The following is a 16,596-nucleotide window of genomic DNA, read 5'->3' on the forward strand; positions in this document are numbered from 1 at the left end:
GACTAAAGATACTTAACAGCCAGTGTGTTGACTAAAGATACTTAACAGCCAGTGGGTTGATTACCTAAAGATACTTAACAGCCAGTAGGTTGATTAACTAAAGAGACATAACAGCCAGTGGGTTGACTAAAGATAGTTAACAGCCAGTGGGTTTACTAAAGATACTTAACAGCCAGTGGGTTGACTAAAGATACTTAACATCCATTGGGTTGACTAAAGATACTTAACAGCCAGTGGGTTGATTAACTAAAGATACTTAACAGCCAGTGGGTTGACTAAAAATACTTAACAGCCATTGGGTTGACTAAAGATACTTAACAGCCAGTGGGTTGACTAAAGATACTTAACAGCCAGTGTGTTGACTAAAGATACTTAACAGCCAGTGGGTTGACTAAAGATACTTAACAGCCAGTGAGTTAACTAAAGATACTTAAGAGCCAGTGGGTTGATTTACTAAAGATACTTAACAGCCAGTGGGTTAATTAACTAAAGATACTTATCAGCCAGTGGGTTGACTAAAGATACTTAACAGCCAGTGTGTTGACTAAAGATACTTAACAGCCAGTGGGTTGATGAACTAAAGATACTTAACAGCCAGTGGGTTTATTAACTAAATATACTTAACAGTCAGTGGGTTGACTAAAGATACTTAACAGCCAGTGGGTTGATTAACTAAAGATACTTAACAGCCAGTGGGTTGACTAAAGATACTTAACAGCCAGTGGGTTGACTAAAGATACTTAACAGCCAGTGGGTCAATTAACTAAAGATACTTAACAGCCAGTGGGTTGACTAAAGATACTTAACAGCCAGTGGGTTGACTAAAGATACTTAACAGCCAGTGTGTTGACTAAAGATACTTAACAGCCAGTGGGTTGACTAAAGATACTTAACAGCCAGTGGGTTGACTAAACATACTTAACAGCCAGTGGGTTAACTAAAGATACTTAAGAGCCAGTGGGTTGACTAAAGATACTTAACTGCCAGTGGGTTGACTAAAGATACTTAACAGCCAGTGGGTTGACTAAAGATACTTAACAGCCAGTGGGTTAACTAAAGATACTTAAGAGCCAGTGGGTTGATTTACTAAAGATACTTAACAGCCAGTGGGTTAATTAACTAAAGATACTTATCAGCCAGTGGGTTGACTAAAGATACTTAACAGCCAGTGTGTTGACTAAAGATACTTAACAGCCAGTGGGTTGATGAACTAAAGATACTTAACAGCCAGTGGGTTGACTAAAGATACTTAACAGCCAGTGGGTTGACTAAAGATACTTAACAGCCAGTGGGTCAATTAACTAAAGATACTTAACAGCCAGTGGGTTGACTAAAGATACTTAACAGCCAGTGGGTTGACTAAAGATACTTAACAGCCAGTGTGTTGACTAAAGATACTTAACAGCCAGTGGGTTGACTAAAGATACTTAACAGCCAGTGGGTTGACTAAACATACTTAACAGCCAGTGGGTTAACTAAAGATACTTAAGAGCCAGTGGGTTGACTAAAGATACTTAACAGCCAGTGGGTTGACTAAAGATACTTAACAGCCAGTGGGTTGACTAAAGATACTTAACAGCCAGTGGGTTGACTAAAGATACTTAACAGCCAGTGGGTTGACTAAAGATACTTAACAGCCAGTGGGTTGACTAAAGATACTTAACAGCCAGTGGGTTGATTAACTAAAGATACTTAACAGCCAGTGGGTTGACTAAAGATACTTAACAGCCATTGGGTTGACTAAAGATACTTAACAGCCAGTGGGTTGACTAAAGACACTTAACAGCCAGTGTGTTGACTAAAGATACTTAACAGCCAGTGTGTTAACTAAAGATACTTAAGAGCCAGTGGGTTGACTAAAGATACTTAACAGCCAGTGGGTTGACTAAAGATACTTAACAGCCAGTGGGTTGACTAAAGATACTTAACAGCCAGTGGGTTGACTAAAGATACTTAACAGCCAGTGGGTTAATTAACTAAAGATACTTATCAGCCAGTGGGTTGACTAAAGATACTTAACAGCCAGTGGGTTGACTAAAGATACTTAACAGCCAGTGGGTTAATTAACTAAAGATACTTAACAGCCAGTGGGTTGACTAAAGATACTTAACAGCCAATGGGTTGATTAACTAAAGATACTTAACAGCCAGTGGGTTGACTAAAGATACTTAACAGCCATTGGGTTGACTAAAGAGACTTAACAGCATGTGGGTTGACTAAAGATACTTAACAGCCAGTGTGTTGACTAAAGATACTTAACAGCCAGTGGGTTGACTAAAGATACTTAACAGCCAGTGGGTTAACTAAAGATACTTAAGAGCCAGTGGGTTGATTTACTAAAGATACTTAACAGCCATTGGGTTAATTAACTAAAGATACTTAACAGCCATTGGGTTAATTAACTAAAGATACTTATCAGCCAGTGTGTTGACTAAAGATATTTAACAGCCAGTGGGTTGATTCCCTAAAGATACTTAACAGCCAGTGGGTTGACTAAAGATACTTAACAGCCAGTGTGTTGACTAAAGATACTTAACAGCCAGTGGGTTGATGAACTAAAGATACTTAACAGCCAGTGGGTTGACTAAAGATACTTAACAGCCAGTGGGTTGACTAAAGATACTTAACAGCCAGTGGGTCAATTAACTAAAGATACTTAACAGCCAGTGGGTTGACTAAAGATACTTAACAGCCAGTGGGTTGACTAAAGATACTTAACAGCCAGTGTGTTGACTAAAGATACTTAACAGCCAGTGGGTTGACTAAAGATACTTAACAGCCAGTGGGTTGACTAAACATACTTAACAGCCAGTGGGTTAACTAAAGATACTTAAGAGCCAGTGGGTTGACTAAAGATACTTAACAGCCAGTGGGTTGACTAAAGATACTTAACAGCCAGTGGGTTGACTAAAGATACTTAACAGCCAGTGGGTTGACTAAAGATACTTAACAGCCAGTGGGTTGACTAAAGATACTTAACAGCCAGTGGGTTGACTAAAGATACTTAACAGCCAGTGGGTTGATTAACTAAAGATACTTAACAGCCAGTGGGTTGACTAAAGATACTTAACAGCCATTGGGTTGACTAAAGATACTTAACAGCCAGTGGGTTGACTAAAGACACTTAACAGCCAGTGTGTTGACTAAAGATACTTAACAGCCAGTGTGTTAACTAAAGATACTTAAGAGCCAGTGGGTTGACTAAAGATACTTAACAGCCAGTGGGTTGACTAAAGATACTTAACAGCCAGTGGGTTGACTAAAGATACTTAACAGCCAGTGGGTTGACTAAAGATACTTAACAGCCAGTGGGTTAATTAACTAAAGATACTTATCAGCCAGTGGGTTGACTAAAGATACTTAACAGCCAGTGGGTTGACTAAAGATACTTAACAGCCAGTGGGTTAATTAACTAAAGATACTTAACAGCCAGTGGGTTGACTAAAGATACTTAACAGCCAATGGGTTGATTAACTAAAGATACTTAACAGCCAGTGGGTTGACTAAAGATACTTAACAGCCATTGGGTTGACTAAAGAGACTTAACAGCATGTGGGTTGACTAAAGATACTTAACAGCCAGTGTGTTGACTAAAGATACTTAACAGCCAGTGGGTTGACTAAAGATACTTAACAGCCAGTGGGTTAACTAAAGATACTTAAGAGCCAGTGGGTTGATTTACTAAAGATACTTAACAGCCATTGGGTTAATTAACTAAAGATACTTAACAGCCATTGGGTTAATTAACTAAAGATACTTATCAGCCAGTGTGTTGACTAAAGATATTTAACAGCCAGTGGGTTGATTCCCTAAAGATACTTAACAGCCAGTGGGTTGACTAAAGATACTTAACAGCCAGTGGGTTTATTAACTAAATATACTTAACAGCCAGTGTGTTGACTAAAGATACTTAACAGCCAGTGTGTTGACTAAAGATACTTAACAGCCAGTGGGTTGACTAAAGATACTTAACAGCCAGTGGGTTGACTAAAGATACTTAACAGCCAGTTGGTTGACTAAAGATACTTAACAGCCAGTGGGTCAATTAACTAAAGATACTTAACAGCCAGTTTGTTGACTAAAGACACTTAAGAGCCAGTGGGTTGATTAACTAAAGATACTTAACAGCCAGTGGGTTGACTTAAGATACTTAACAGCCATTGGGTTGACTAAAGATACTTAACAGCCAGTGGGTTGATTAACTAAAGAGACATAACAGCCAGTGGGTTGACTAAAGATACTTAACAGCCATTGGGTTGACTAAAGAGACTTAACAGCATGTGGGTTGACTAAAGATACTTAACAGCCAGTGTGTTGACTAAAGATACTTAACAGCCAGTGGGTTAACTAAAGATACTTAAGAGCCAGTGGGTTGATTTACTAAAGATACTTAACAGCCATTGGGTTAATTAACTAAAGATACTTAACAGCCATTGGGTTAATTAACTAAACATACTTATCAGCCAGTGGGTTGACTAAAGATACTTAACAGCCAGTGTGTTGACTAAAGATACTTAACAGCCAGTGGGTTGATGAACTAAAGATACTTAACAGCCAGTGGGTTTATTAACTAAATATACTTAACAGTCAGTGGGTTGACTAAATATACTTAACAGCCAGTGGGTTGACTAACGATACTTAACAGCCAGTGTGTTGACTAAAGATATTTAACAGCCAGTGGGTTGATTCCCTAAAGATACTTAACAGCCAGTGGGTTGACTAAAGATACTTAACAGCCAGTGGGTTGACTAAAGATACTTAACAGCCAGTGTGTTGACTAAAGATACTTAACAGCCAGTGTGTTGACTAAAGATACTTAACAGCCAGTGGGTTGACTAAAGATACTTAACAGCCAGTGGGTTGACTAAAGATACTTAACAGCCAGTTGGTTGACTAAAGATACTTAACAGCCAGTGGGTCAAATAACTAAAGAGACTTAACAGCCAGTTTGATTAACTAAAGATACTTAACAGCCAGTGGGTTGACTTAAGATACTTAACAGCCATTGGGTTGACTAAAGATACTTAACAGCCAGTGGGTTGATTAACTAAAGAGACATAACAGCCAGTGGGTTGACTAAAGATACTTAACAGCCAGTGGGTTGACTAAAGATACTTAACAGCCAGTGTGTTGACTAAAGATACTTAACAGCCAGTGTGTTGACTAAAGATACTTAACAGCCAGTGGGTTGACTAAAGATACTTAACAGCCAGTGGGTTGACTAAAGATACTTAACAGCCAGTTGGTTGACTAAAGATACTTAACAGCCAGTGGGTCAATTAACTAAAGAGACTTAACAGCCAGTTTGATTAACTAAAGATACTTAACAGCCAGTGGGTTGACTTAAGATACTTAACAGCCATTGGGTTGACTAAAGATACTTAACAGCCAGTGGGTTGATTAACTAAAGAGACATAACAGCCAGTGGGTTGACTAAAGATACTTAACAGCCAGTAGGTTGATTAACTAAAGATACTTAACAGCCAGTAGGTTGATTAACTAAAGAGACATAACAGCCAGTGGGTTGACTAAAGATACTTAACAGCCAGTGGGTTGACTAAAGATACTTAACATCCAGTGGGTTGACTAAAGATACTTAACAGCCAGTGGGTTGATTAACTAAAGATACTTAACAGCCAGTGGGTTGACTAAAGATACTTAACAGCCATTGGGTTGACTAAAGATACTTAACAGCCAGTGGGTTGACTAAAGATACTTAACAGCCAGTGGGTTGACTAAAGATACTTAACAGCCAGTGGGTTGACTAAAGATACTTAACAGCCAGTTGGTTGACTAAAGATACTTAACAGCCAGTGGGTCAATTAACTAAAGAGACTTAACAGCCAGTTTGTTGACTAAAGACACTTAAGAGCCAGTGGGTTGATTAACTAAAGATACTTAACAGCCAGTGTGTTGACTTAAGATACTTAACAGCCATTGGGTTGACTAAAGATACTTAACAGCCAGTAGGTTGATTAACTAAAGAGACATAACAGCCAGTGGGTTGACTAAAGATACTTAACAGCCAGTGTGTTGACTAAAGATACTTAACAGCCAGTGGGTTGACTAAAGATACTTAACAGCCAGTGGGTTGACTAAACATACTTAACAGCCAGTGTGTTAACTAAAGATACTTAAGAGCCAGTGGGTTGACTAAAGATACTTAACAGCCAGTGGGTTGACTAAAGATACTTAACAGCCAGTGGGTTGACTAAAGATACTTAACAGCCAGTGGGTTGACTAAAGATACTTAACAGCCAGTGGGTTGACTAAAGATACTTAACAGCCAGTGGGTTGATTAACTAAAGATACTTAACAGCCAGTGGGTTGACTAAAGATACTTAACAGCCAGTGGGTTGACTAAAGATACTTAACAGCCAGTGAGTTGATTAACTAAAGATACTTAACAGCCAGTGGGTTGACTAAAGATACTTAACAGCCAGTGGGTTAATTAACTAAAGATACTTAACAGCCAGTGGGTTGACTAAAGATACTTAACAGCCAGTGGGTTGACTAAAGATACTTAACAGCCAGTGGGTTGACTAAAGATACTTAACAGCCAGTGGGTTGACTAAAGATACTTAACAGCCAGTGGGTTGACTAAAGATACTTAACAGCCAGTTGGTTGACTAAAGATACTTAACAGCCAGTGGGTCAATTAACTAAAGAGACTTAACAGCCAGTTTGTTGACTAAAGACACTTAAGAGCCAGTGGGTTGATTAACTAAAGATACTTAACAGCCAGTGTGTTGACTTAAGATACTTAACAGCCATTGGGTTGACTAAAGATACTTAACAGCCAGTAGGTTGATTAACTAAAGAGACATAACAGCCAGTGGGTTGACTAAAGATACTTAACAGCCAGTGTGTTGACTAAAGATACTTAACAGCCAGTGGGTTGACTAAAGATACTTAACAGCCAGTGGGTTGACTAAACATACTTAACAGCCAGTGTGTTAACTAAAGATACTTAAGAGCCAGTGGGTTGACTAAAGATACTTAACAGCCAGTGGGTTGACTAAACATACTTAACAGCCAGTGTGTTAACTAAAGATACTTAAGAGCCAGTGGGTTGACTAAAGATACTTAACAGCCAGTGGGTTGACTAAAGATACTTAACAGCCAGTGGGTTGACTAAAGATACTTAACAGCCAGTGGGTTGACTAAAGATACTTAACAGCCAGTGGGTTGACTAAAGATACTTAACAGCCAGTGGGTTGATTAACTAAAGATACTTAACAGCCAGTGGGTTGACTAAAGATACTTAACAGCCAGTGGGTTGACTAAAGATACTTAACAGCCAGTGAGTTGATTAACTAAAGATACTTAACAGCCAGTGGGTTGACTAAAGATACTTAACAGCCAGTGGGTTAATTAACTAAAGATACTTAACAGCCAGTGGGTTGACTAAAGATACTTAACAGCCAGTGGGTTGACTAAAGATACTTAAGAGCCAGTGGGTTGATTAACTAAAGATACTTAACAGCCAGTGGGTTGACTAAAGATACTTAACAGCCAGTGTTTGACTAAAGATACTTAACAGCCAGTGGGTTGATTACCTAAAGATACTTAACAGCCCTCTGTCACTGCTGACTCTATGTGGGTCTGAGCTGAGTTCGGAGGCCGTGAAAAAAACACACACACACACACACACACACACACACACACACACACACACACACACACACACACACACACACACACACACACACACACACACACACACACACACACACACACACACACACACACACACCCACACCCACACCCACACCCACACCCACACACACACACACACACAGAGGCCTGCTTGTATCTGTGGTAATGAGATCAGGCAGGGGGGAGAGCTCATGCCCACTAGATGTATGCGATCGTGGGGAGTGATTTAGAGGTTTCCCTCCTCCTACAACACCCATGGGGTGGAAAGATGGATGGTTCGATTCTGTGTATTCCACCAACTTTTCATTTATCTGGTGGAGCATAGCAGTTTTACCGTTCAGTTTTTCGATTTCGGTTTGGCAGTGCACAAATTTTGCAAACCTTCAAGGTTGGCAACAGCAGAAAAGCCCCCTGAAAGACTTGGTAGAATTCTTTCAGTCCAGCAGGATGGGGGAATTGGGGCAGCGGGTCTAGGTTGGAGGGCCCTTCCTTTCCTGCTGAAGTCATCATGATAGTGAAGTCAGTGGGTTCAGTGCATTTGCTGTTCTGCACCAATAGACAGCTCAGCTCAGCACAGAGCACGACTGTATCTATCTTCTCCCAGTCCTGTCACAGGGGTGGTTGTCTGCTTGCATCTCAGTCGGTCCCACCGTATGCTCTGTCAGGCCTCTTAGAATGTCTCCTATTCAGCCCATGCAATCAGAATGGACGGAATGGACACCCCCATTCACAGACACATTCTAGAGCCTCCTTGAGGTCTTTTCTCCGCCTAAGACAACTCTGTGTGTGAAATAAATAAAGGATAGCTGAAAGGAGAGGATGGCGTTAACTACATCCGATAGTTCCTCTGCAACAATAGGTGAGGCTGGTTAGTATACAGCTGGTGCATTCAGGTCCATAGTGTACTGTTGTAAATCCCTTGAATCAAAGGCCTGAATGGGCCGTCTATAGCAAGGAGAGTTGTATGGTTTCCACGGTGATGCCCATAGGCAGGCCCCTACTCTTCTACTCTGTATGCTAGCTGTGACTGCAGTGGCTGTTGGGTCGTGGCCAATCCCACACCCTTTACTGCAGCTCTGTAACCCGGCATAATAATAATAATATCATACAGCAGATGTGGCCTCATCATGACCCAACAAACCGCTTTAAAATGTTTGTGTGGCCCACCCGGTGAGCATAACCAATGTGTCTAACTGGGACCCAAACTGAAGACGTGACCCAAAATTAATCAGCAATGGTGCACAAGTGGGTCCTGAACCCACCACTAGGGAAATTCTGTTTTAGTGTTCAGCACAGTTGGTTGTCAATAATACTATTCACCTTCTGCCTAGGGGTCCACAGACCACCTGGGCACTACTACATAAAAGGACAGGAGGGATCGTTTTTTAATGACAGTTAAATGTGGAATGTGTTAACTGTCATACAACACTTTACTATCCATGACGAAATATCTTTGTATCTTTACCCGCTCAATGGCAGGTCCACTCTGAATGGGTTAGCGAGCTAAACAACCAATGCAGTCAGCTCAGAGCAGCAGAGATTCCTTGGAGATGACTGGCGTTACCCTGGTAAATGCTAAACAGTCTGAACGTCTCCTGGATGCCACTCCTTAGCACAAATCACTTGATCTTTACGTAACTTGTCTCTACACCCTTTAAATGCCAGACTGATTGTCTTCATCCGATGAACATCTACTCTACACCCTCTGAATTCAGGCTGATTGTATTGTACAGTAGGTGATATACTGTATGTCAGGAATGGGATACAGATGGATTGAATTCAGGCTGATTGTATTGTACAGTAGGTGATATACTGTATGTCAGGAATGGGATACAGATGGATTAAATTCAGGGCTGATGGAATAATACATTACTGTCAATTTGCACATAAATACTCGTTGCATTGTAAAAATCTTCCTATACCCCAAAGATACCAAACTCACATTACATTTGTTGAATACTCCATTCCCCTGAGATATTTCTGTGTTGTTTTCTGTATAGACTCTGAGCAGAGAGGGTTTGGGCTCCCCACCAGGCTCTCTCCCCACCAGGCTCTCTCCCCACCAGGCTCTCTCCCCACCAGGCTCTCTGCCCACCAGGCTCTCTGCCCACCAGGCTCTCTCCCCACCAGGCTCTCTGCCCACCAGGCTCTCTCCCCACCAGGCTCTGTCCCCACCAGGCTCTCTGCCCACCAGGCTCTCTCCCCACCAGGCTCTCTCCCCACCAGGCTCTCTGCCCACCAGGCTCTCTGCCCACCAGGCTCTCTCCCCACCAGGCTCTCTGCCCACCAGGCTCTGTCCCCACCAGGCTCTGTCCCCACCAGGCTCTCTCCCCACTAGGCTCTGTCCCCACCAGGCTCTCTCCCCACCAGGCTCTCTGCCCACCAGGCTCTCTGCCCACCAGGCTCTCTCCCCACCAGGCTCTGTCCCCACCAGGCTCTGTCCCCACCAGGCTCTCTCCCCACTAGGCTCTGTCTCCACCAGGCTTTCTCCCCACCAGGCTCTGTCCCCACCAGGCTCTCTGCCCACCAGGCTCTCTCCCCAGCAGGCTCTGTCCCCACCAGGCTCTCTCCCCACTAGGCTCTGTCCCCACCAGGCTCTCTCCCCACCAGGCTCTGTCCCCACCAGGCTCTGTCCCCACCAGGCTCTCTCCCCACTAGGCTCTGTCCCCACCAGGCTCTCTCCCCACTAGGCTCTGTCCCCACCAGGCTCTGTCCCCACCAGGCTCTGTCCCCACCAGGCTCTCTCCCCACTAGGCTCTGTCCCCACCAGGCTCTCTCCCCACTAGGCTCTGTCCCCACCAGGCTCTGTCCCCACCAGGCTCTGTCCCCACAAGGCTCTGTCCCTTCTAGGCTCTCTCCCCACTAGGCTCTGTCCCCACCAGGCTCTCTGCCCATCAGGCTCTCTCCCCACCAGGCTCTCTTCCCATCAGGCTCTTTGCCCACCAGGCTCTCTGCCCACCAGGCTCTCTGCCCATCAGGCTCTTTGCCCACCAGGCTCTCTGCCCACCAGGCTCTCTGCCCACCAGGCTTTCTCCCCACCAGGCTCTCTCCCCACTAGGCTCTGTCCCCACCAGGCTCTATGCCAACCAAGCTCTATGCCCACCAGGCTCTCTGCCCATCAGGCTCTTTGCCCACCAGGCTCTCTGCCCACCAGGCTCTCTGCCCACCAGGCTTTCTCCCCACCAGGCTCTCTCCCCACTAGGCTCTGTCCCCACCAGGCTCTATGCCAACCAAGCTCTATGCCCATCAGGCTCTGTCCCCATCAGGCTCTCTGCCCACTAGGCTCTCTGCCCACCAGGCTCTCTGCCCACCAAGCTCTCTCCCCACCAGGCTCTCTGCCCACCAGGCTCTCTGCCCACTAGGCTCTCTGCCCACCAGGCTCTCTGCCCACCAAGCTCTCTCCCCACCAGGCTCTCGCCCCACCAGGCTCTCTGCCCACCAGGCTCTCTCCCCACCAGGCTCTCTGCCCGGCTCTCTTTCTGCCAGGGGCTCATTACTCATGTGGGTCAGGATTTCCAACATGGAGGAGAGGTCGAAGGTCACCATGTCTACTCACAGTGAAAGCGATCTAGCAGCTCAATAGGGAGCGCTACAAAGCCACCCTGCATAATAGAGTCAAAGAATATAGAATAAAGAAGAGTTGGATCGCTCTGCAGCTTTTGGTACAAATACAGCAAAGGAGACATGAATTTCACACAGAACACACCCACAGTGTATGTGCACATAGACATGCACACTCACGTACGCATATGAACGTGCACATGCATTGACCTACAGAATTTTCCTACCTGGGGAGAGGTGGAAGAGAGAGAGAGAGAGAGAGAGAGAGAGAGAGAGAGAGAGAGAGAGATTGACAGACAGATACTACGATAACTATGCACTTTGAATCTTAATGATCTTTCTCTCTCTCCCTCTCTCTCTCTCTCCCTCTCTCTGTGTCTCCCCCCCCTCTCTCTCTCTCTCTCTCTGTCTCTCTTCCCCCCCTCTCTCTCTCCCTCTCTCTCTCTCTCTCTCTCTCTCTCTTTCTTTGTCTCTGCAGGTCAAGGATGGCGGTGGCTGTGTGTGTAGCTGGTCTGCAGGCTGTCCTGTCTCTGCTGCTGCTTGGTGAGCCATCTTATTTACTAACCTGTCAGTCTGGGACAACATGAGGTACTGCTGGAAATCACAGGCACATTTCAAAAGATAAAAGCAGAACTTGAACCCCACCCCAAGATAATGCATAACCCATGTTTGAGTTAGATCCCAGAATTAAGATCCTACATCTGTAGCTTACAAGTTTCTGATCCATAGTAACACTATATGGAAAAACATTGTTGTCATCCAACAAAATACATTTTGTGATAATCTGAGTGATGTGGCTAACTGAGAGTTAAGAGGCTGTGGATGTTTGCAGAAAGGCTCTGTGGAACTGTACTGGAACGGTTCCAAATCAATTGATGGAAATATAGTCGACCGTCTGTTCAATTACACTGCATCAAATTAACCTGTGCTGGAACAACAAAGACAGAATGACTCTGTGTAGGGAGTCTATCTAAGCCTGTGGTTAGTGCATGTGATGTTAGAGGGCCCACAAATTGTCAGAATGTGGGACATGCAATCTCCATAGACGAACATTGTCAGTAGAATGACCTTACTGAAGAGCTCAGTGACTTTCAATGTGGCACCGTCATAGGATGACACGTTTCCAACAAGTCGGTTGGAAGAACCGTGGAAGAACTTGACTGGCCTGCACAGAGCACTGACCTCAACCCCTTCGAAACACCTTTGGGATGAATTGGAACACCAACTGAGAGCAAGGCCTAATCACCCAACATCAGTGCCCGATCTCACGAATGCTCTTGTGGCTGAACGGAAGTATGTCCCCGCAGCAATGTTCCAACATCTAGTGAAAAGCATTCCCTGAAGAGTGGAGGCTGTTATAGCAGCAAAGGGGGGACCAACTCCATATTAATGCCCATGATTTTGGAATGAGATGTTTGACGAGCTGGTGTTCACATACTCTTGGTCATATAGTGTATATACAGTACCAGCCAAAGGTTGGACACACCTACTCATTCAAGTTTTAAAAAAGCAACTATATTCTACATTTCAGAATAATAGTGAAGACATCAAAACTATGAAATAAACCATATGGAATCAATTTGCACACTCTTGGCATTCTCTAAACCAGCTTCACCTGGAATGCTTTTCCAACATATGCTAGCACTTGTTGGCTGCTTTTCCTTCACTCTGTGGTCCAACTTATCCCAAACCATCTCAATTGGGTTGAGGTCTGGTGATTGTGGAGGCCAGATAATCTGACGCAGCACTCCATCACTCTCCTTCTTGATCAAATAGCCCTTACGCAGCCTGGATGTGTATTGGGTCATTGTACTGTTGAAAAACAAATGACAGTCCCACTAAGCACATTGCTGCAGAATGCTGTGGTAGCCATGATGGTTAAGTGTGCCTTGAAATCTAAATAAATCACAGACCGTGTCACCACAAAAGCACCCCCACACCATCACACCTCCTCCTCCATGCTTCACGGTGGGAACCACACATGCGGAGATCATATGTTCACCTACTCTGCATTTCACAAGACACGGCGGTTGGAACGAAAAATCTCAAATTTGGACTCAGACCAAGGACAGATTTCCACCGGTCTAATGTCCATTGCTCGTGTTTCTTGGCCCAAGCAAGTCTCTTTTTCTTATTGGTGTCCTTTAGTAGTGGTTTCTTTGCAGCAATTCGACCATGAAGGCGTGATTCACTCAGTCTCCTCTGAACAATGTCGTGGAATATTCTAATCATGTGAGAGAGACTTGGTCATTTCTTCAAACAATTATATTTATTCAATATGAATTAATTATTGCAATAATGAGACTAGTCAACCCCAGAGTCTTGACTGTTGGGCTGAGTAGCCTAACCTGTACCCAAAGGCAGAGTTCTTTATATAGCTGACACTAAGAATGCTTAGTCATGGTTGGTTCCACCCCTCCCATGCAGATTTGGGCATCATAAGCCACTCTGGGTTCATCTTGTTGTTATCTGCACTGGGGGGTGTTGTCTTAACCCCACCCTGGCTTAGTTTCCCATATGCAAGGATGATTTTGAGACAATGAGGGATTGTTATAAACTCTTCCAGGCTCTCTCTATCTCGGTTACACCCACCACATCTTGTAATGCAGTCTATGTAATGCAGTCTTTAACTCATTTGTCAGCTCAAGCAATCTCTGGTGACCAATAGCCCAGATTAACTGCAGGGAACTAGAGTGGAGACCATAAAAAACACTAGTAGGACATAAATGTCTTACTATTCGTTTAATATTAATTGTTAACCATTAATATCAAATAGATCAGGAAAATACGTATTTTTTTTATCACAACAGTTGATGTTGAGATGTGTCTGCTACTCTGTGAAGCATTTATTTGGGCTGCGATTTCTGAGGCTGGTAACTCTAATGAACATATCCTCTGCAGCAGAGGTAACTCTGGTTCTTCCTTTCCTGTGGCAGTCCTCATGAGAGCCAGTTTTATCATAGCGTTTGATGGTTTTTGCGACTGAACTTGAAGAAACTTTCAAACTTTCACAATTTTTCTAATTGACTGACCTTCATGTCTTAAAGTAATGATGGACTGTTGTTTCTCTTTGCTTATTTTAGCTGTTCTTGCCATAATATGGACTTGGTATTTTACCAAATAGGGCTATCTTCTGTATACCCCCCCTACCTTGTCACAACCCAAATGATTGGCTCAAACTCATTAAGAAGGAAAGAAATTCCACAAATTAATTTTTAACGAAGCATACCTGTTAATTGAAATGCATTCCAGGTGACTACCTCATGAAGCTGGTTGAGAGAATGCCAAGAGTGTGCATAGCTGTTATCAAGGCAAAGGGTGGCTTGGCATAGAAAATATGTTTTGATATGTTACTACATGATTTGTTAGTACAGACTTTTTTGCTTATTACATGATTCCATTTGTGTTATTTCCTAGTTTTGATGTCTTCCCTATTATTCTACATTGTAGAAAAAAGAAATTGAATGAGTATGGGTGTCCAGACTTTTGACTGCTATTGTGTGTATGTATGGTAATGACTGGAGCGGAATAGCTGGAATGGTATCAAATACATCACATGGTTTCCAGGTGTTTGATGCCACTCCATTTGCTCTGTTCCAGCCATTATTATCAGCCGTCCTCCCCTCAGCAGCCTCCACTGACACACACACACACACACACACACACACACACACACACACACACACACACACACACACACACACACACACACACACACACACACACACACACACACACACACACACACACACACACACACACACACACCGCACACCACTACCTATCTGGCCAGCTATCCTCCAGCTGCTGTTGCCATGGATATCCCAGCCGATAGATTGATGGCTGCAGGTGCTGGGAGAGAATGCCCTGAGGCCTGAGAATCTGCTGGGTTTTGCTGTATGATGATTGTGTTTGTGTGTGCGTGTGTGTGTGTGTGTCTGCGTGTGTGTGTCTGCATGTGTTTACCTGCCTGTGTGCATCTATAAAATCTATCTTGTAGGCATTAAACTGACTTGAAACAGAGGGACCATCTCATTGGACTAGCCCATCATACCTGAAGACAGCTGTGCAGTAGCAGCACAGACATGACTGGATAATGTGCTTCCCTCTCAGATCACCGGCAGGGTTCCTGTATGTCAGTGCTACACTCCATGAAACTTATCAACAGTGAGTAATAGGCAGGGACAAGAATGAGGCAAACGAGAGAACAGCCTTGAAGGACCCTTAGTAGGAATAGCAATTTATATCGATATACAGTGGGGAGAACAAGTATTTAATACACTGCCGATTTTGCAGGTTTCCCTGCTTACAAAGCATGTAGAGGTCTGTAATTTTTTATCATAGGTACACTTCAACTGTGAGAGACGGAATCTAAAACAAAAACCCAGAAAATCACATTGTATGATTTTTAAGTAATTCATTTGCATTTTATTGCATGACATAAGTATTTGATACATCAGAAAAACAGAACTTAATATTTGGTACAGAAACCTTTGTTTGCAATTACAGAGATCATACGTTTCCTGAAGTTCTTGACCAGGTTTGCACACACTGCAGCAGGGATTTTGGCCCACTCCTCCATACAGACCTTCTCCAGATCCTTCAGGTTTCTTTGGAGGGAGCTGAAAGTCCGTATTGCCGAGCGACAGGCTCGGCAATACGGACTTTCAGCTCCCTCCAAAGATTTTCTATTGGGTTCAGGTCTGGAGACTGGCTAGGCCACTCCAGGACCTTGAGATGCTTCTTACGGAGCCACTCCTTAGTTGCTCTGGCTGTGTGTTTCGGGCGCGTTGTAATACTGGAAGACCCAGCCACGACCCATCTTCAATGCTCTTACTGAGGGAAGGAGGTTGTTGGCCAAGATCTCGCGATATATGGCCCCATCCATCCTCCCCTCAATACGGTGCAGTCGTCCTGTCCCCTTTGCAGAAAAGCATCCCCAAAGAATGATGTTTCCACCTCCATGCTTCATGGTTGGGATGGTGTTCTTGGGGTTGTACTCATCCTTCTTCTGCCTCCAAACACGGCGAGTGGAGTTTAGACCAAAAAGCTCTATTTTTGTCTCATCAGACCACATGACCTTCTCCCATTCCTCCTCTGGATCATCCAGATGGTCATTGGCAAACTTCAGACGGGCCTGGACATGCGCTGGCTTGAGTAGGGGGACCTTGCGTGCGCTGCAGGATTTTAATCCATGACGGCGTAGTGTGTTACTAATGGTTTTCTTTGAGACTGTGGTCCCAGCTCTCTTCAGGTCATTGACCATGTCCTGCCGTGTAGTTCTGGGCTGATCCCTCACCTTCCTCATGATCATTGATGCCCCACGAGGTGAGATCTTGCATTGAGCCCCAGACCGAGGATGATTGACCGTCATCT

General features: G+C 44.0%; 1 protein-coding gene across 1 annotated transcript in view; it reads left to right on the forward strand.

Annotated features, from left to right (window-relative positions):
- Positions 1-16,596, forward strand: part of LOC109874771 (neurocan core protein) — a 144,394-nt gene that overhangs the window by 60,081 nt on the left and 67,717 nt on the right. Inside the window, 1 exon segment of the mRNA XM_031810824.1 lies at positions 11,699-11,763. Within this exon segment, the coding sequence (XP_031666684.1) occupies positions 11,706-11,763 (58 nt within the window). The 5' untranslated portion in view covers positions 11,699-11,705.

The sequence above is a fragment of the Oncorhynchus kisutch genome, linkage group LG30 (assembly GCF_002021735.2).
Source record: "Oncorhynchus kisutch isolate 150728-3 linkage group LG30, Okis_V2, whole genome shotgun sequence".
NCBI classification, from domain to species: domain Eukaryota; kingdom Metazoa; phylum Chordata; class Actinopteri; order Salmoniformes; family Salmonidae; genus Oncorhynchus; species Oncorhynchus kisutch.